The 22,221-nt window shown below is 36.0% G+C and overlaps 1 protein-coding gene across 2 annotated transcripts; it reads left to right on the top strand.

The window, feature by feature from the left end:
- The first annotated feature begins 256 nt into the window (after positions 1-256).
- On the top strand, positions 257-14,914 carry LOC584440 (L-threonine 3-dehydrogenase, mitochondrial). 2 transcript variants are annotated; one of them, XM_030983171.1, is made up of 8 exons: positions 257-361; positions 6,461-6,642; positions 7,583-7,696; positions 8,594-8,709; positions 9,393-9,599; positions 10,734-10,824; positions 13,182-13,448; positions 14,687-14,914. In XM_030983171.1, exons 2-8 carry the CDS (start codon positions 6,477-6,479, stop codon positions 14,851-14,853), a joined length of 1,128 nt encoding a protein of 375 aa, XP_030839031.1. In that variant the 5' UTR covers positions 257-361; positions 6,461-6,476; the 3' UTR covers positions 14,854-14,914. The 2 variants fall into 2 exon arrangements, with proteins under 2 accessions (XP_030839031.1, XP_030839032.1); XM_030983172.1 differs by lacking the exons at positions 13,182-13,448; positions 14,687-14,914 and adding an exon at positions 11,475-11,844.
- The last annotated feature ends 7,307 nt before the right edge of the window (positions 14,915-22,221 follow it).

The following is a 22,221-nucleotide window of genomic DNA, read 5'->3' on the forward strand; positions in this document are numbered from 1 at the left end:
GAACACGCCCCCTTTCCAAATTCGAACGCGATGCACAAATAGTCATAGCTGAGGCGGTTAATTTGAATGCAGAACTGGGACGGAATAGATCAAATTTGAGCATCAATTTACCGAAATTGGGATCATATTTTGGAATCTAACCACTTCCATTTGGCTTATATCATCTTTCTCTTCCAGGTAAGCTATATTTTGATGTTTCTTAGTCCACAATTAAAAATCTAGCAATTGTTTTTGGAGACCCTAGTAGTAACGAATGTTGTCACTGTGAATTCCGTAGAGTGGGACATAATTCCGGTGCTGTATCAGGAAACATTCAATCTGTAAAGGAAACAGTATTCTTTCGAACGAGATTATTACTTTGGTAAGCTTTTCGTGATTATATTATGAAGTCTTGAAAGGGAAATACAGACTCTAGACTCTGTACTTTGTTACTTTATTTTTTGGGTTTAGTCCGCCCGGTGTCCGACTCAGCTCCGTCGCTCAGGGCGCGCCGGCCGGCGAGCTTGCGCTCGGTGCATATACATGCGGATTGATTGAGATTTGGATAATGAAGCCGAAGCTAAAATTGCTGTATAGATCGAGATTCGACTTAAGTTTATTAAATGATTTTGTGTACTTACCCGTAATGGTTGCTTTTAAGTTTTATATTAATCACGTTATTGCAAAGATTATGCATGCCCAAAGTCATAAAAATTTGAGTAAGTTTTTACTAGTAAGAACAATGTCATTTTTGAGAAAAGAAAATATAATTTATGAATATATATATGATGGTACCAGGAAGTAGATTCTAGATCATAAAATGTTTTCATGTTGACTTTGCATTTCTCAAAAATGACATGCTGGTGCAGTGCTCTAAGTCTAAGGCTTAAGCTTCAAATTGTGAGTGCAAAGCAGATATCGTTTGACATGAAACAGATGGCTATAATAATAAAATGATAATCCAAAAGGCTTTGGAGATTTTAGATCTAGATCTATCATCTTGATCGATGTACATGAATAAGCTTGAAATATAAGATGACATTTTGAGGCTTGTTTTGAATGAACACTATATCCACGGATCTTCCTCATAAAGTTCAATTATAGATTGATAAATGAACTCCAATTGAAAGGGAATTAGCCAAAAGTGTAAGCTGTCGCAAAAAGGAAGTCATCCTGTAAGCTGTGAAAAAAGAAAAAAAGATGGAAGAACAAATAAAGATCGCAACATTTAAGTTGTAGAGGTAGAAATATCATAATAATCAGCAAACTTATTATATGACCATGATGATTGGAGGTTTTTTGAGGGGATCCGTCTGCAAATCATGAAAATCCAGAAATGCCTTGAGGCCTACAAAGTACAAACACAATTTAGATCTAGGTCTAAACTCTATATATGTTAAATCTGTTTATCGAGGTACATGTAACTCAAGGGAAATAGAGAGAGTGGCCACTGTAGACAGGTTCTACAAAACATTTTTTTTTTTGAGGGAGACAAACACATGGCCACTTTAGACAGATGATGGCCTTAATGGGGAAATGAAAGACAAACTTGTCTGAACACATATTTAGTCCATTCATTAAAACCACAAAGAGAAAGAATACCTAGTAGGCTAGTACCATGGTTTCCCATTACCAGAACTCAAACTTTTTTGTTTATATACTTACTGCCTTACTGTCTATACAATATACATGTAGGTACCGCGTGCATGTACTATACCCATATTCCTTTTCAATTTTCATCACTTATTCCCTTAAATAGAAAACAGGATGTTGTTAAATTAATTGATCTCAGACTTGGTCTTATTTAAACAATGTGGTGTATGACTGATACCTGTATGATGAGTATGATGTTGATTATGTTGTTGAAAAGGTTAATATGTGAAGGTTACAATGTATGTCTGAAGGAGAGTCCGATGTCTGTACCCTCAACTTTTCACTTGAAATTGACAAGAATTTACCCTTTTGCTGATCTCATCCACTTATTCCTTAAATTCTAGAGTGTACCGGTAAGAATGTCCTGAAAATCTCATCAAATTTTGAGTACCGTAAGAAGAATGTTATTTTCACAAGAAAATTTGGCGGTGTCAATTCCAAGATATCTTGGGATAGTTTGCATAATATCACACTATTTGGCAAAATATCCAGCTATTTGTCCCGTGCATCTTCACTAGACCAAAGATTCGCAATACGCGCTAACGCTGAGCAAAATATCTCGAGCTAATTTCTCAAGGTCGAGTTACAAGTTTCGAGGTCGAATCTCGAGCTGATGAAGACGCAATTTGTAACTTCGGGATTATTTCCCAAATCAGAAATAGCGGGCTATTTGGCAATCTCGAGATGATGAAGACGCGCCTTTAAGATATCAGATGCATGAGTAGAAAGGCCAACTATTTCTACAGTCTACACACACTGCATCCATTTTTTTTGCATGATCGTATTGCATTAGATTTCAGGAATTTTATTCTATCTTTTAAAACCTTAGATTGGAAACACAGAGAGGTTCAAATTCATTGCTTTACATTCAAATTTGGCCACTTCAATTTTTTCACAAAGTTTAAACCGCATGCAGAGATCATAAGAATTCATTTCAACGGTATGTAGCACTACTGGTATTAAAACGATAACAAAATACTGTTGCCAATTTGAAGAGCAACATGTAATCAAATAAATCCTGTCCTGAAGGTTATAATGTCATGCTCAAGTTGGGAAATCCACAGGATGAAGAAAATCCTGGTTGTGGTTGAGTTTTAAAATGAAACAGGACTCTTAATCCTTCCGCACAGTTTCAATTGTATACATGTACAGTATATTAACAGCATTACTTCTCCAATCATTTCTGAGATGAATTTTTATTTATTTCCACATTTCCATTGAAATGTTAATTGATTTTATAATTACAAATGGATTCAGAAATACCTGATATTGTATTAAACAAGCATTTTCTATTCATTCAACATTCATAAAATGAAATGCATTTCAGTCTAATGTACATGTACATGTACATGTAGTATTGTAGTTTAAAGGTAAAGACCAGTTATGGTCATGCGATTGCGTTGTGAAAGAAACGTGGAATCGATCAGAAAAGGTTGATCATCTAGCATCTAGCATCTGCAAGGTTCTGGAATCATCAAAATGATAAGAAATTTGGCCCATTCTTCGTAAAGTTACAAGCACTATACACAGAAAGATGTATATGGGACTACCCTATATCTCTCACAGACCACGAGAGAAACAAATTTACCAAATATATGAATTAGTAGGCGGTTTCCCGGCAAATTTTTTATCATCAAGTATTAGTCAAAACATATTCTTTCACATGATTGGTAATGAGAGCTTCCATTTCATTTTTTGAAATTGGGGCGTTTCCAATACTGGTCTTTACTTTTAAGCTCACATCAGCACAGTACATGTACAATATATATGTATCTCTAAGTACATGTATTGTAAAGAGACAGACCTTCAAAGTGAGGCCTACTTAATATATGAACCTGTATGGAAAGTCAAGGTCAACCGGGGAAGTGACATTATCCACTTCATGCACCTGTACAATGTTTATTGTACAGGTCAAAGAAACTAACTGTTCATTGCCTAATCCAGCATCGCATGTTTTAGGGGCGTTCAAGCAACACTTTTTCACCCTAGAAACACGGTTTTCAAAGACGTTTAGTTTAAGAGATGGTTGAGTTCAAGCGATTTTAAGCAATTTTTAGTCAGTCGTAAAAACAAACGTGTTACATGAAACGCTGAAAAACTATGCGTTTTGTATCGTGATTCAGAAGGCATGTGGCGAAGTTGACCTATACTTCCTGGGTCAAACTTCGCAGTGTGGTGAGCAGTGGCTGGGCATGAGATGAGCGAGAATCAGCATTGATGAAAAATCGCTTGAACGCTCGCCTGCAGTAATCTTGCTTTTTAACGGCGTTTTAATTTGTGGTTCAAGCTTTAAAAAAGTTGCTTGAACGCACCCTTGGTATACCAGGGAGTTCCAACTCCCTGGTATATACACTGTAGCTGACACCTCCTTTACCCCCCAGGTAGACACACAATGCACACATTTCTACAGCATTTGTATACCGGTATGTTTCTTCTTATACTGTTTTCACACTGGCAATATTTTGCTTAACCCTGTACTATAGGTGGGGTTAAGGGGGGGTCTTAGCCCCACCTATAGTACGGGGTTAAGCCTATTCCACTTTCTGTTCAGACTGGTTTTTACCAAAGTGGGCTAAAGTTGGCTAACCCCACCTATAGTACGGGGTTAGCTAACCCTGCAAAATAGCAGGGCTAACTCCGCAATTGTGGTGCTAACTCCTGCTAACCCATTAATTGCGGTGCTAAGCAAATGAATGAGAACAGAAACAAAAAATAGTCCGGTACTACGCAATGGAGCGTATCGCAGCTGCCCAGATGCGAAGTATGTCCAATCATAACATACACGATATCAGGGGTTAACGAAATGTAGTGAGAACAGCGGGAATTTTCTTATTCCGGAATAGGCGCTAGTACAGGACTAAAAACAGCGAGTGTGAAAAGCCAAAAAAATAGTCCGGGGTTAAGGTTAGTACGGGGCTAAGCAAAGTACGGGGTTAAGCAAAACCAGTGTGAAAAGAGTATTAGTAAATGTGAAGGTAATAACCTTCAATGATTCAATCAATATACAGTACCCAGAAAGGAATACACTGTAGTGTAGGCTTAGTCTGCAGGCACAGACCCTAATTTAACACTTTATCAACAAATCGTTGGTCTGAGAGAAGTCTAGCCAAGCTACCTACTGCCCGGTTGTGAAGGAGCAGCTACAGTACATGGCCTATGGTAGTCTTATAGCGCAGACTCACTTTTACAACTGACCAGGGTTTGTGCTTGCAGACTAGTGTAGGCTGTAGTCTCAGCTAATGTTTTTGTAGTGCTGTAAACAGGGGCATTCTCCTGATTATATCTCTTTCTTCTCCTCCCCTCTCAATCGCCCTTCTCTTTTTTCTCTATCTTGCTCTCGTTTTCACCTTCTCCCCATTTATCTCTCGATCTCCCCCTCTCTCTCTATTACTTTTTTCTTGTAAAATGTACATGTGCATGTATGAGTAAACTTGTACTGTAAAGTAAGGATTGAATAAATGTCTACAGAATTTTAAAGAACTATCTTCGGTAGAGAGACGCATTCACCTTCCTATATACATGTATACCCTACATGTAGGTAACCATACAATACACACATTTCTATACATGTAGGCCATTGTATCTTATTACATGTGAAAGTTAAGGATCCAGAGAGGGATTATACTAAGCTTGCTTCAGGTGAGGAGTTGTTTGGTTTTTGTAGTTCATTGTACTTTACTACAGCTTGTATGAGTAAACTTGTAAGCAAGGATTGATCTTTGAACAAATAGATATAAGCACTATCTTCCAGAGGGATGATAAACTTGTGTATTTTGTAAATGCATTTACTATCCAATACAGATTACAGATGTACAATGTACACAAAGTCCTGTACAGTGTAGACACCAAGTAAACAGATCTACATTGTACATGTGTACATGCTGAATGGGATTGAGTATAATCTGCTTCCTAGACTACTTGAAATAGCCCTCATACATGTACTTGAAAAATAAACTGTAAAATAACAACAAAATTCTACTACATGTACTACAACTAATAATAATAAAATGGTAGTTTTCTCTTTTATTCCAGTGCCTCGTAGAACTTGGTGTCCCCTGTAAATACATTTTGTATAAAGTCTATATATAGCAAAGAGAGATTTCCTTTAGTCAGCAGGTTTATAAGTATTGAGGCCATCTCCAAAACAAATTAATTATGAACCCTTTCAGGTTTCAGAACAACGATTTTTATTAGGGCTGAAATGATCTCATATTCTTCAAATTGGCAACAATGATATTTTTTTTTGATGCTACATTGTTCTAATGAAATGAAGTGTCTCTGAAAACATTATACACAGGTTTTCATTTTGTTAAAAAGCTGAAAAAGTGGCCAATTTTGATTGAAAATAAAATGTTTGAACCTCTAACATCTTGTCAATATAAATTTGCCCTTCCTTTTCATGCATTTAATTGGTACCGGTATATATTTTTGATTGCTCTGAATCAAAAGTTTGAGAGCCAAACAACAAAATGCGGGTCGGATGCTTGTCCAGACGGAGTTCAGCGGACAAAAGACCGAGAAATGAAAGTCTACGTAATGATTTAACCCAACTTTTAAAGATACCTTAACTTTCATTCGCACAAAACATTTGCAAATTTAGCAAGTGGTTTGAATTCTTGAAAAATCTTACATGTATGCTGCAACATTTATTAATAAATCATAACAATTGACACAAAGCCAAATTTTTGCCATTAACAACTCATTTTCTTGCCATGAAAATTTCTATATCATTTATACATAATTTACACATTTTGAAAAATTCATCTTGTAAATGCTTCTGATTTTAATACAGTACATATATGTTTACCGGTACTAAATTTCCTTCCAGATACCCCTATTGCAGCATGACATCAACAATGTGGAGGTCAACGTTGCGAACGTTTGCCAAAAAGATTCTCCACACCAGCAGTGTGAGGGCGCCCCAGATCCGCTTCCTTTCGGTGACAACGTCTTACTGTCAATCCTACTCTCCCATCGGTAGTCTAGACCAACCCAGAATCCTCATTACGGGTGAGTAACAATTATTAATATTGACTTGTATTTTGTAAAGGCAGGCCTGATAAAAACCCGATTTTTTTTAATTTTTCCTTAATTTTTTTTTTTTTCCCCGATTTAAAAAAAAAAAAAAAAAAAAAAAATCCAGATTTTTTTTTTTTTCCTTACCAATTTTTTTTTTCTTCTCTATTTTATCCTGATTTTCCCGATTTCCCTCTTATTTTCTCTATTCTTCCCAATCTTGCCCTATTTTTTCCCCAATTTTGTCCCAATTTATTTACTCAAAAGGGGGGAATGTTAAATGCCATTTTTTCCCCGCGAATCCTCTTTTTTTTTTTTACTCAAGGGGGGCGTGTTTGAGGGAAAAACAAAAAACCTCTTTTTTTTTTTAGTGCTCACTATCACCCCTGTAAAGGCTTTTTCAGATATGACAGGGTAAGCCACATTCAACAAAATAAAAAACACCTTTTTTTTAAATGTGGAAATGCACAGCAACTGCGGGCAACAAAGGTCGGCTCGCCTAAGTATATGAGGGGATGGGCCGTGCTTAATTAATGCAAAGTCATTGTCTATATGGATACTTCACATAAAATGATGTCATCAAGTCGAAAGCTAGTTAATAGGTCGACAACTTCCCATTTTCAAAGCTTTAGATCTTGAGTTTTCAGAGAGCTGTTAGCAGGTTGTCCTCTGACAGACACTGAAATAGTATATACCGTAATTGACATGATTGTAATCTATGGCATATGAGCTTTCCGTTGTTCTATAATTCATCTACATGTATTTCATATTTCATTTCTGACAGAGTCTTTCAGAATTCTAGACCCATTCATATTACATATATCTCACTTCCAGATCTTTTGCTATGTACAATAATTACATTCTGCTGTTATGAACAAGCTTTATACTGTCTGATCCTTCCCTTTAATTGCATCCACTTTGATTTATTTTCCAGGTGGTCTTGGACAGCTAGGCCAGGGGCTAGCCAAGGTGCTCAGAAAGAGATACGGGCGTGACAATGTCATTCTGACAGACATCGTAAAACCTCCCAGGCATATCGTTGATGCAGGTTTGTAAAGAGTAAATTCAATGGACGGAATCGATCAAGCAACAAGTACACTTTATGATGGTATATTGTACCCTTAACAATGATACCCCATTTGTAATGATTATGTAATCAAGGAATGTGTAGTACACTTGAATATGGGGCCAAGTCAAAGGGGAAATATTGCAAAATGAATTGCTATATTGACCGCCTCAATATGATTAAAAAACAATCCATCCTTCAATTAAACAAAGGAAGAAGTCACTGTTGACAATAACAATGCAAATTTTTACTTTCACTATGATACCAAATTCAAGTATGATAATTCAGCAACGAGCGAGCTTTCAATGTTCAAACTTTTATTGCAGAACCTTTTTGAGGACTTCAAACTTTTCTAATTTTTTACTGAGAAAATTGGGTGAACTGCCGTTTGGTGTACAACCAGTTGGTCTACTACCCATTTAGTCTATTCCCATATGGTCTACACCCAGCCCGTCTACTATCCACATGGTCTAATGATAAATTTTTATACTTTTTTTCTTTTTTCTTTTTTTTTCTCCATCATTTAATTGAATAATACTTACATAAAAAACACATAATTATAATGTTTACTGGTACAAAGAAAAAACACATAAATTAAACCTATTTCTCAAAAGTAATTATACTATCTACTTTATCATTTGGTCTACTTATCATGTGGTCTAATGACCATTTAGCCTAATAACCATTTGGTCTAACTCCTATAAGTCTACTACCCATTTAGTAATAAACAGCAATAAACTGAAAATTGTACCATGCAGTCACCTCAGAGAATCCATAATTTCAACCAAAGCCTCTCAGTGCAAGATATATATTTGTTTACTACCCTGCGCTGGCCATTTGATCATACATTGATGTTGTGTGCAATTTTTATTTATGCAGGTCCATATGCTTTTGTTGATGTGCTGGACTTCAGGAACCTTCAGGAGATTATTGTCAATGAGAGTATAGACTGGATGGTCCATTTTAGTGCAGTTCTTAGTGCTGTTGGTGAACAGGTATGAATATTGTATGAATATCATACGACTATTGTGTAAATATCAGATAAATATGTCACTTGAAAATGTATGATTATGATATGAACCTGTATGAAATTTGTATGAATAAACTTTGAATTCTGCAATGTTAAAGGGATCCAGTAACTTTGTCTTTATATATCCTTTAAAAAAAATCCTTGATTTAGCTCATGCTGCAATGATAATTATAAACCTTTAGGTCAGTCAGGAACCCCGTGACTTTTACAAGCCGATCGTCTGTCTGATTATCAAGATATTTATGATTAAAAATCGAAAGAGCAAATTTTGCATTTGCCAAACGGTTTTTATAACACTACAGTCTATTGGGGAAAATGAATATGGTAAAACTGGTCACTCAAAGGTTTTTACTTTTTTGAGGCACTTCTTGATCATTTTGAAGCACAATTTTTTAAGGGCTTCAATAAACATTGTAATACCATATCACAGACACTGAGAACACTTAAAACAGTGCATCTTAGATTTAAAATTGTTAAACGATCCTTTAAAATGATTCTGTTTATTTCTAACAATACATGTACATGTATGTACAATAAATACATATTATGTAGTTTTGCATCAAATGTCAGATTTATATTATCATATTCTTCTTTTAAAAGCGTCTGTCTAAATTTTTTCTTCATTCTATCGTCTCATGTGAACTCTAGAATGTCCCACTGGCCATCAAAGTCAACATCCAAGGGCTCCACAACGTGATGGAGCTGGCCAAGATGTACAACCTCCGCATCTTCTGTCCCAGTACCATCGGAGCGTTCGGACCCCAGTCGCCCCGCGAGCTGACCCCCGACCTCACAATCCAGAGGCCCAGGACGATCTACGGTGTGGCCAAGGTTCATGCTGAGCTCTTAGGAGAGGTACAAGGAGGTTCTTTTTTTCCATCATCATTCATTAATTGAATAATACTTACATAAAAACACATAATTATATTGATTACAAAGAAAAACACATGATTTATACTTAACATTTTTTTTCCAGAAGTGATATTTTTCAAAATTTGCCCTCCGTACTATTTCCTTTAAATAAATATTGTATAGGTTTGTAAGGAGGTTCTTTTCAATCACATGGAAATAAAATGTCTAAGAGCAAAAGTAAAACAGATTGAAAAACTTACAATGCCACATGTTTCTTTAGTCTAATATATACTACAATGAACATGTATATCTTCAGTCGTTTTAATTGTTTGTGATGTCAATCAAGGTTTACTAAATGTGTTATAAGTTTGATAATCCTATGGCCTCGGAGAACGCAATATCCATTTGAACTAATAAGCCAGTTCTTAGATACATGTAATATCTGCATACAGGCATGGTCATTTAATAAGGTTCTTTGTGCAAAATTGTAAAACCTAGCGAGACAAATATTGGATCATGTTCATGAAAGTTGCATAATCAATTTTCATTTATGCACCAACGAGACATTCTATGACACAGGTAGGGTATTGCTTTCAAGCAGGCAAACAAAAGTTATTGAAGGAGCACCTCCATCACTGAAGCAGTGATTTATTCTCAAATGCGCAGAGTGGAACTTCACCAGGATTGAAAGATCTGTGGATATTTTGGGTCATTAGTACCATGTGTTATCTACGAACTGGGGGACATTTCACAAAGATTCTAAGTTGGACTTAACAATTATGGAAAGCTGTTGGCATCTTTGATAATGTTTTGCGTAAAAGTATGTTATTTTAAAAGGCCTAAAATTTTTAATTCAAATCATTCATATGTTTTATTATCAATGAGATTTCATGTTCTTGATGTGGAAGTCATGAAAAGTCTAAATTACTTGAATTTTTGCTATTTAATAAATTTTATTTTAAGGCTACAAATGGCCCTCAATAATGTTTTAGTCCAACTTATAGAGTTACGTTCGTCTTAGAATCTTTGTGAAACATTCCCCAGGTCTAGTAAAACTACTTTCTTTCACATTAAAATTGTACGACCACTCATTACATTCATATATAAAGTGGTTTCCCTTTCTATTCTCCTATGCAGTACTACCATCACAAGTTTGGCGTAGACTTCCGATCTCTGAGGTTACCAGGGGTCATCTCTGGAGACACAGCTCCAGGGGGTGGTACTACAGGTAGGTCTTTGTGCATTATGAATTGACCTTACCGCAAATACGATGTTCAACTCTAGATGGCAACCTTCTTCTTCTTATTCTTCTTCTTCTGTTGAAGTACAGGCCACCATGTTGTAGGTGTATCTTCGTACTTTGAAGTACGCAGGTCAGCACACCCAAAGATACGATACTGGGGAAGATGATAAGACGAGGTTTCTTCCAGCTTCCATAGAAAATGTATAGCAGTGTCAACTAATTCCTTATTGTACTAAACTATTGTCCAGGTTTCATAAACTCCCTTGATGATTTGATGAGATCTATGTAGGTACCATCATGATCTGTGACCCATAGTTTATTGGTTCTGAAACTATAATTTTTATCAGACTTTCCAGTTCTCGACCCGGGAACCGTATGTGCCTTTGCCAATTATACCTATGGATGGTGCTGCCCTCTACGGCCAATAGCTTAGTTAGGGTAGCGAGAATTGGATATCATCATGATTATTATAATCAATTATCATTTATTGAAGTCAGCATTCTCCTCTTAGGAGGGTATGTTACTGACTTTCACTCCATGATGACACTCCCTTCGTCCACTTCTTCTTGTCTCAAGCATCCTCCTCATTCCATAAAATCTTTGATCTTCCTTGCCCTCTTATGCCAACCAACTAGATCCTACGCTCTTTTCACAGGTTCATCAACTTCCCTTCTCAATACATGACCGATCCATCTCAATCCACTTCTCTTCACCAGTTCCACCAGTTTCTTTGAGACCCAACCTTTCCGATCTAATAATCATAGTATATATCTTTTTGCTGGTCTTGTTATTATTACTTTTAGTTCATCATCAATATTTTAAGGTCCATTTTCCCCTTGTTGTGGAATCACTAATAGATGTAGCTTTTCCTAGATGACCTTCTCAAAGCCTTCCCGTTATCAGCATCAACCAAGATGAAAACAGATATCCTCAAATCGGGGCAGCGCCAGGAGCGTCACAACGTGACGGACGTGCGCTATATGAGAAGCCACCATTATTATTAATGTCTCCCATGTTAGTGTCACTGTTCTTGTTATTAGTACCGGTACTATCAGTATATTTATATAATATTGACTGGCCTTGAGGGGTATATCAGAAATATTGACCAAGCTCAGATCATATTGCCCCGAGTCGAAAGACGAGGGCAATATGGTCTTAGCGCGGTCAATATTTCTGATATCCCCCGAAAGTAAAGCCAGTCAATATTTGTATTGTTATCCAAATCAGACATCTAGAGCAAATACAGAAATCCACCATGACAATCTCAAGAACTGAACAAACTTTGTCAAACCAGCACTGTGCATCCCGCGGCTTGACACAATTTTCGTTACACTGCAAACAGTGTGCACAGGTTCTCGTACGCAATGAAAATGACAAAATACGGCGCGGTCAACACAAGATGCCTGGATGCGAGAGACCGTGGAAAATACCAAGGTATATTTTCACTCGTCTCTACATGCAAAGTCAATACGCGCAGGGAGACCAAGGAAAATACAAAGAATATACTCCTCCGTTCCCACTGCTAGTGAAAACTAGGGCAATACGGTTTTGTAAATGACCAGCTCAGATGTCTGATACGGGTAATAATGGTCTTTGGTCATTATCATCATCATCATTTTAAAGTCCATTTTTTCTCCTTGCTGTGGAGTTTAGACATGTCTTTTCCTAGATGCCCTTCTCCTTGTATTCTGTTCTTCAGCATCCACCTAGATGAGACCAGGGGGTGTTTCACAAAGCCTTTTTTTCGATGATAAAATGACAAAAATCAGTGACAAATCTGCTGATAAGCAATCAGAAGCAAGGATTTCACTAGCTTATTAAAAAAACTGCCCTTTGTCACTAATGACAAGTTTTGTGAAACACCCCCCAGGGGAGTGTTTCACAAAGACTAAGATCAAGTTGGACTTAACACTATGGCAGGCCTGTCATGCCACTGGTTGCTCTCACCATTACGATCTTTAGATAGCATTTTTCCTTCAATAATGAATTATCAAAAAATATAAAATCTGTAGATTTGTGTCCATGATTTGTATGTCCCTTGAGAGACCAATGTCAGTAAAATGGTGAGAGCAAACAGTGGCATGAACAGCCTGCCATAGTTAAGTCCAACCTAAAGTCGATTTTAGTCTTTGTGAAACACCCCCCTGATACTCTCATGTCATCTTTGATTGTCTCCATCCAAGTTTTGTAATATCCTCTAATGGTTCTTCAGCCAGTCACTGGGAAATTAATTTCTTCTATTATCACTATTAAATCTGGTGACTATGGTTTGTAAAATCACTTTCCTAACTCTCTAACGCCCACCCCATCCCTCCCCCTCCCCTCCCCCTCTCCTCCCTCAGATTACGCAGTCTCCATATTTGACCACGCCCTTCAGTCCGGCCACTTTGACTGCTACCTGCGATCGGACACCATGCTCCCCATGATCTATATCAAGGACTGCCTCCGAGCCATCGTCGAGATGCTGGAAGCTCCGGAGGAGTTGCTAGGGTTACGGACCTACAACATCAACGCCGTCAGCTTTAACCCGGAGGAGATCGCCAAGGCCATCAAGAAGTACGTCCCGGAGTTCACCGTCGACTATCAGCCGGACGAGAGACAGAGTATCGGTAAGATTGTAAAACAATTCATTCTGTCATTATTAAAGATAGAGTTGAGTTCTGGTCATGCGATTGCGTTGTGAAAGAAACGTTGTGGAATCGATCAGAAGAGGTTGGTCATCTAGCATATAAGTATTGGTGTGTACTGCAAGATTCTGGAATCATCAAAATGATATGAAATTTGGCCCAGTCGTGGTATTAATGTAATAAGCACTGTACACAGAAAGATGTATATGGGACTACGCGATATCTATCAAGGCTGGATAGATAAGATAATTTACCAAATATATCAATTAGTAGGCCGTTTCCCGACAAAATTTGTATCATCACGTATTAAGGGATAGAGCAACGTCGATCTGGCGCTGCTCAGTGGCTGCCGGGCTCACGATCAATTGGGCAAAAAGAATTTCCGTTTCGGTTTAATAAAATTTGGGGTGGACTATTAGGCTATTATTATTATTATTATTATTATTAGTCAAAACATATTCTTTCACATAATTGATAATAAGAGCTTCGATTTCATTTTTTGAGAGGGGTGTTTTCCCAAACTGTTCTATACCTTTAAAGACGAATGTTTATGATGGGGGTCATCTTTTGAATCCCCCGATGTTTTTAATAATGGTGGAATATTCAAACTGCTTATGATGTCATAATTATTAAAGATGAATGTTGTGATCTTAGTCATGATCAATTAAAATCACCTAATATTTTCATTTGTTAATGGTCGGTCTAAAGAGGTCAACCCTTCTCGCATGATGAGTTTAGCAGCTTCAACGCACTTATCTTTGAAAATCTCCATCTGTATGAAGTTTGATAGTCAATAAAAACTATGATACAAATTTTGGAAAGCTTGAATCATTTGAAAAATCAAAATCAAAATTAATTCAGCATTAAAACTGTTCTCCTTGAGTGCCCTGCAATCATGTTATTACCCCTGCTTTACATGTGCGTGTCACTATGAACATGACTGACAAAGAAAGCGGACAAAATATACAGTTCCTCAGGTAGACAAAGGAACATCCCTTCACTGCTATTATGTAAAAATGTGTAGAACAGGTGTCACATGCATATTCACCTTTTTACATAATAGCAGTGAAGGGATGTTCCTTTGTCTACCTGAGGAACTGTATATTTTGTCCGCTTTCTTTGTCTGTCATATTCATAGTGTGTGCATGTAAATCAATTATACAAATAGCATCTTGTATTGCCATTGAAACATTTCTGCCCTTTTCTCATCTCTCATCTAGCGGACTCTTGGCCCAAGCGTCTTGACGACTCCCAGGCCAGAGAGGACTGGAACTGGAACCACAAATACGACATGGACGCTCTGGTCCAGGTCATGTTGGAGGTCGTCAGTAAACGCCTCGGAATTTCGACATCGACATCAACAACCAAGGCCTCTGGAGTGCAGTGATTTGAAAAGAAATATTCATTTTCTTCTCTGATGCAAGGTATTCTGTACATATAGTTTTTCATGAATTGTAACAACTTTTTATGCTCAGTAATGAAGCGCCTGGGCCTTGCCACCATTTTTGCGATGCTGTTACCCATGGTAACAGAAATTGAATCGGCATGCAGTGGTTCCAAGAGTTTCTCCTATTGTGCTTCTGATATGGAAAAATATATTTTCTACATGGTAAGCATCACATGTGAATCGAAAGTTATGCAGTTATTAATCTTTTGTTTTTGTTACAGTATGCGTAAAGGGTTCATATAAGTGCTATTCTTGACTCGAACAGAAGAGAGCTTGCTCAGGTGTTTAACATGTGAGGAAGGTATTTATTAAAAGGCATGAGTGCACCCTCTAACTGAATAAACATTATAGTCTGTTAGTTGACTAAATCACATATACAGGATACTGTATAGTTTTATACACACCTGTGTACAGATATATGTACCATAAAATTGGGTGAAGAGGAACAATCGGTACAATTGTATTGCATTGACATAATCTCAGTAAAACTTTCTCTGGCATTAGTGGCTTGTGTCCAGGTTGTGTGCAAAGTTATGTGTGGTGTGTGGTATTGTATTATGATAAAGGATTTTTAGGCAATTATTGAACCCCTGTTTTTGCTAGTCTCCTGCTGTGTATACAATGTTGAGAGATTCAGCACACAAACGGATTGGAATTGGAATATGTTTACAATGTATGATCTTTTACGATGCTTGATATTTAGATGCACGTAACACAGGTGTATGTGTGTAAATGACTATTTGCATATAAGCAGCTTGAAATTTATAATGAGTATTTTATCCAATCAATCATGACTTTTTAATACAGAGGTAGCTGTAAGAATATTTCAGAGGATTATGATACAAAGAATGGATGATTGTTTTGTTTTTCTTTATTATTGATATTATTAGCATTGTATACATTTTTGCAACCATGTGGAACCATGTATACCTACAGCTAACAACTAAATTACATCATGACCGTACCAAGTTTTGCAATTTCTTACCTTTGCAAAAAATTGATTTGTCCCGATTTCTGTTTTTAGATAACGAGACATTGTAAAGCTTACATCTAGCAGTATTCAACAAAGGCCCCAATTCAACCAATCCATCTTTCATTATTGAGTTACAAAAAACATAAAAAAAGCATATGTCTAAAATGGTATTTGTACACTTTTGCTCTACAGTATTCCAACTTTTATGGCCTTCTATTTGGTACCTTCATTTATGCCACCGATTTCTTTATGAACTTCAGACACTGTTTACATCTTACATGTATGTTCATAGGTCTTTAATAATTCATGTTTTTGTTTTCAGGTATTTTTGTTTGTTGTTAAAAATAGTGTGATATTTGCAATATATCCTGGCCAGAATTGTCTTAACATTTAGTTTGTACTGTCAAAGGTGAGTCTTGATTTATTGTTTCACGGAATATTTTTGCTAAAAACAAAAGTAGCAGAAGTTGAGGAATGAAAAATATAATAAGTAGCAATCACAGTAATTAATTTATTTTTTTTTAAAGATTTTCAATACTACACATAGTTATTATAATTATTTATTAAATTATTTGATCCATCTAAATTCAACATTGCATTATTCTTTAATCAAAATGGGAAATTCAAAGTACATTAAAGACTGTATCCCAGCTTTACATTATATCAAGTGCAATGCATTCAGCATTATTATACCATTGAGCACCTTTGTACGTGTATGTTTTTCATCCCATCTTATTTATCTCTTTGTAAACTTAACTTATTATTAACTTATTCTCAGGGTATTCCAAAAATTGCACAAAGAGTCTTTTTTTCTTAATCAGAGGTTGATGCATTTAGCTTTGTGAAATATTATTTTCACAATCTGTTCAGTACTTCTCATGTTTTATTTCAAGCTCATGTGATTTGACTGGTGTCGATCATCCAGTTAGATGATTAATAACATCAAATGTTGTCAGCTTACATCGATTCATCGAGGCTTCACATCAGGTCAGGTGGTCGCGTTACTCAACCTTTAGTGTAACAAAAACGGAAGATCATTTGAGGATGCACGTTAAGGACGATACCTTCTGTAGATTTGCCTTATAGTTAATACAAAGTTTTGGTATGGGGTCATGAATTTGGTTCAAATGAACACGTTGGAAGCATATGCGATCCTACAATATTCAGTGATCGTTGTCACGGTTGAAATCAAGTCTATAAAGTTATGAAATTGTAAAGAATAAACTCTTTATGTTATATAGCTCCCTCACAAGGTCAAGATATTAATTAAGCTATAAAAGTCGCTCGTGGGCTTGATTTCCGAAGCCCACGCCAAAGCTATACACGAAATTGACTGGCGCAAATAATCTTTGAGATTGAAGAGCGCCATCTAAACGAAGAACCAACCAACCAACCTATAAAACATTGTTTCTTGACTAAAATCGACCGATTAGCTATTCACGTGTGGAAATTATATATCTCAATTACGTATTCTGAGATTTTCATGGTCGCTATTTGAAATTTATCAAAATTTACTGGGAGCACCGGTAAATTTTTATATTCAATTTTTCTCGAATGCAGAAGTGTTTTAGGGGCTACATTTTCTAGTGCTTATAATACATCCACAGGGGCATCCAAATATATCAAAATTGTAAAGAATCACTATCCACCCAATTTTCAAAATTTCCCAAAACTTTGTATTACCTTTAAGGTTTTCACCTGGTACATTGGACTAGACCATTTGTGGATGAGAGGGATTAATAACAAACATTACCCCTGACTTTTCGTGAATAAAGGGACAGGTTTTCACTAATAAAGATTAGGTAACGCGACCACCCGACCCAACGCGATGACTTCGTGATTCAAAGTAAGCCAGACAAGTTGGCTTGATGAAGCGTCCCAGAGTGGATGTAAAACGTTGCAAGCTAAAACAAAGTAAAGTCCAGTTGACTTTAAAAGTCAAATAACATTTGATGTTATTGAACTGATATTACGCAACAAAAGATCTCATTAACTGACTGTGTAACAAAGATATTTATTGTACCTTATCGATCTTGTTTATTGTTGTGTTGGTGAATGGATGCCTTATTGTTCGGCAGCTTATTTACTGTTAAACTTTCAGCTGAAGACATGTGTTCTATTAAGAGTAGTATTTATATATTTTATTTTCTTTTTTTTTTGTAATAACTTTTTTAGTGGTTGCATTGTTTTGTTATTACAGCATGTACAGTAGAAATAGAATGAGTAAATGATGAACGATATATTAATCTTCTGTATAATTCTGTTTCAAATTTGTGCAGTTGGTCTTTAAATGTTTTTAGGGTTTGGTCGCACCTGAACGTCAACAATAACAATAACATTTAAATCGCTCTATATGTGTAAGTAGAAAATGTACTGTATTCTGGAAGTCATTGGTGAAAACTCATAAGAATAATTGATGAGTGCCACCCATTTCCTACAAAGACTGATGTTGGTATTGTGATGTGACAGGCCTTGAAGTCGTGGAAGGAATGGGAATAATTTTTAGCCATTTAGTATTGAATGGATGCAATTTGTAATCTTAATTTTAATCTTTGCAGTTGTCATGAAAATTACGAGAGATTTTTAGGATCACAATTATATATCCAACTTGAATTGTGTTTTCTACAAATGATTACTTTTGAATATGGTTAGTAGCCTTAGATAACTACATCTATATGAAAGTGATTTTATATGTACATATTTACTGACGTATCTGTATTCAGTTATGAGTACCCAAAGAAATTCACAGTGTACATACTGTTTTTTACATACACATGAAAATGCAATTATCTTTTTAATGCAAATAATAAGAAAATATTCATGTGGTATACTTTGATTAGTGTTTGGTAGTTATAAAACTATATCATATTGTCTCTTTTATTTTTTGAGGGGGGGGGGGGGGTAAAATAATAGTAAAATTAACAATAGTGGGTTCTTGTATAACACTCATGTCTGCTTCCCTATAGCTGAATAGTTTTGGGGTTACACACTGTTGCTTAGTTGACCATGAGATGGCGCTGTGCAATAAACAACTACCGGTATGCTAGGGCAGAAATTTCATCAGTTCGGTATCGCTTTAAATGGGGAAACAAATGTGTATCGATTTTGTAATGAAGAGTTCAGGTTGCCTGTATAATGAGGTGTCGTAGAAGTGTCATGGTCAAGTGGATCAATCAGTTAACATGGTATGCAATGGTCGCGGGTGCCAGCCCAGCACAGCACTTTGTCCTTGAGTATTAAAAAGGCACTTTATCTACATCAAATCCAGTGATGGGGTAATAAAGTGCTTTACAGGAAACAGTTTTATAGTGCAAATTCTGTTATTGCAAATGCACAAAATAATGTTTGTTTGTTTGATTGCTAGCATATCTGTAATTTACAAACGCAATATCTGCAATAATGTTTAAGGAACAGGGTCTGTAACGTATTAAGGGCATTCCCAGCCAGGGCGCATGATGCATTATAAGCTCTCACCATGGAGATATCTCCATGCTCTCACACATGTTCAATCTACATGTACACGTATTTTGAGGCCTTCATGTTTTGAAAAGAGAGTTTGTGGTATGTAATTTCATTTATTGTGTGTGTGAAAGTATACCTGTGCTTAAGAGTTGTATATGTGTCTTATTTATTGCCCTAGCACTTTCGTGATATTAAGATCCAATGAGCATGTGGTTTTCGCTTACAATAATTGTCATTCGATAAACGAGTAATTAAATTTTCGTTAAAATGCAACATACTAGGGCATCTTATTTATTTATTTATTTATTTATTTATTTATTTATGCATGTTCACAATTTCACAATTCATTGGAGTTAACATCACATGAAACATTAATATAAGATGACAAATCATTTTCAATTTTACAATACATTTGAATTAACTTCACGTGAAAAAGAATATAACATTGTTTTATCAAAGACAAGTTGCAACTTATATACAGCTTGAAGAATGAACACACAAAGGTGATGAAACATAAGCAAATAGAGCTTGAATCGTTACAACACCTTTCAAATATATAATATATGACAAATAAAATTCCTAAAGGGTTGTAGTGAACTATTTACACTATTTACAAAGTTTTAAAAAAAGAAAGAAAAAAAGAATTTCGTTAAGCCTAGTAACAAAATTATGTTAGATTTAATTAGAACTGATAAATAGATTAAAATGTAAGTAATATCTTACATCTGTGAAATGATAATACATTTGAGTGCTCTTTTAAAAGAGTTTGTTGATTTTATATTTCGAATATCATTAGGTAAAGAATTCCATACATCTGGACCTCTGTGTCTGATTGATTTCTGGGCTAATGTAGTGTGAGGATTGACCACATGTAAATTCGATGACTGCCTTGTTGAATACGAATGAACATGTTATTAGGTTGGAACATTGAAGATAATGATCTTGGCAATGAAAATGTGGTTTTCATTTCATTATTCCTAGACTCTGTCAGAAAATATGTCTCTTGTGTTACCAGCCATCACATTTTTTGTTTGCATCATCATCATCATCATCATACACTGTAAAAAAAAATGTTTAGTTCTGGCATGAGACTGTTTAAATTGTTAGATTTGTTCATCTGATGGCATTGTACATAATTCATGCGTGCAGTGTGGTGAGATATTTGCAGATTTATAGTTGATAACCATATCTATATTTTTGTATCTGACAAAAATCTTGTGTATATTGATCAGAATCAAGAAGAGTCTCATACTTTTGTCATCTTCTTTACCTCTGCAGTTGGAACTCCTAATGAAATTGTTGAGCAATTTATTCTCATCTATTGAGTCAACAAATGCATGCCAATTGGTATGTTATGCATTCATTATTTATTGTTGTAGCATTGTTTTATTATATTATTCTTTGCAAATTGATTGTAGTTGTATTGCCATTTTAAATGAAATGTATATCGCACTCAGTGAAAAAATACACGGGGGGCTCAGGGCGAATTTGCCCCCGAAATGCCCAAAAGAGCCCCCATAAATTTGCATAGAGTTCAATGCAAAACAAATTTTAGAGTGTTATTTTTATGCAGGCAAGCTTGAAGAGTAGCCCCCGAAAAATAAATATTAATTTTTTTCCCTGGTCGCACTGAACTAGGGAGGGGCTGTCGTACACTCACATGTATATCAGCAGATGAATAAAACTCCTTAGAGTAATTATGCAAATAATAAAAACATGAATTTTCACCATTCTTTCCTAGAAATATTTACATTTTTAGCATATTTTTGATGGGGCTTTTTTTTTTTTATTCCTCCCATATGTACTATTACATGTATGTCTAGCATTCAAGCATCTGAATTAAATTTAGCCCATGTTCTAAAAATCTTAAAGGTTGTGTTGTTGGCTGGTAATTTTGGAAAAAATTACGACTAGTTTACTATGGTTTTAAGAAAATTGGCACCGGCCTATTTTTAACAATGTTATATACACTGTATACCGGTACAGGGAAATGGATAAATTAAACGTGTGGGAGTAAAAAATTATTAACATGTTAATCTGTCTTTTTTCTTTTTTTTTAGTCTGCATTTTTTTCTTGTAAAATCCAGTCCCTTCATCTTTCATTGAATTGTTGGGCATGGAAAAAGTGAAGCATGTACATACTATGTGTAGATAAAGAGAGAGAGATGTAGAGAGAGGGGGAGGGAGGGAGAGGGAGAGAGAGGTGGAGAGAGAGGGAGAGAGAGGTGGAGAGAGAGGGGGGAGGGAGAGAGAGGAGAGAGAGGAGGGGAGAGAGAGAGAGAGAGAGAGGGGGGAGGGAGAGGGGGAGGGAGGGAGAGGGAGGAAGGGAGAGAAGGAGAGAGAGAGAGAGAGAGAGAGAGAGAGAGAGAGAGATTTAAGCCATCCTTGGCTTTTTAATTATTTTAGTTTTTACAATAGTGAAACTGTAACTTTGAATATTTTGTCATTGATACATTTAGATTGGCATAATATTTTGTCCATCAATATGCAGCACTTCATGATAGAGGTAACTGTCTGGTTCCGGAAGAAAAAGGTAGGCCTCCTTTAAGAGCACAGGGTGGTCAACAAATGGGTTTAAACGTCTAACCGCAACAGGGTTGAAGTTTGTTTGTAATGGCTTTCCAAATACAGCAAAAGGTCAGCATTCGTTCTTAAAGGGATCGTTTAACAATGTTAAATCTGAGATGCACGGCCAAACGTGTTATCAGTGTCTGTGATATGGTGTTATATTGAAGCTCTAAAAAAAGTTGCGCTTCAAAATGTTCAAAAAGTGCCTCAAAAAAGTAAAAACCTTTGAGTGACCGGTTTTACCATACTCGTTTTCCCCGATAGACTGTAGTGTCATGAAAACCGTTTGGCAAACGCAAAATTTG

This window comes from Strongylocentrotus purpuratus, unplaced genomic scaffold, assembly GCF_000002235.5.
Source record: "Strongylocentrotus purpuratus isolate Spur 01 unplaced genomic scaffold, Spur_5.0 spur5_scaffold_13, whole genome shotgun sequence".
NCBI lineage: Eukaryota > Metazoa > Echinodermata > Echinoidea > Camarodonta > Strongylocentrotidae > Strongylocentrotus > Strongylocentrotus purpuratus.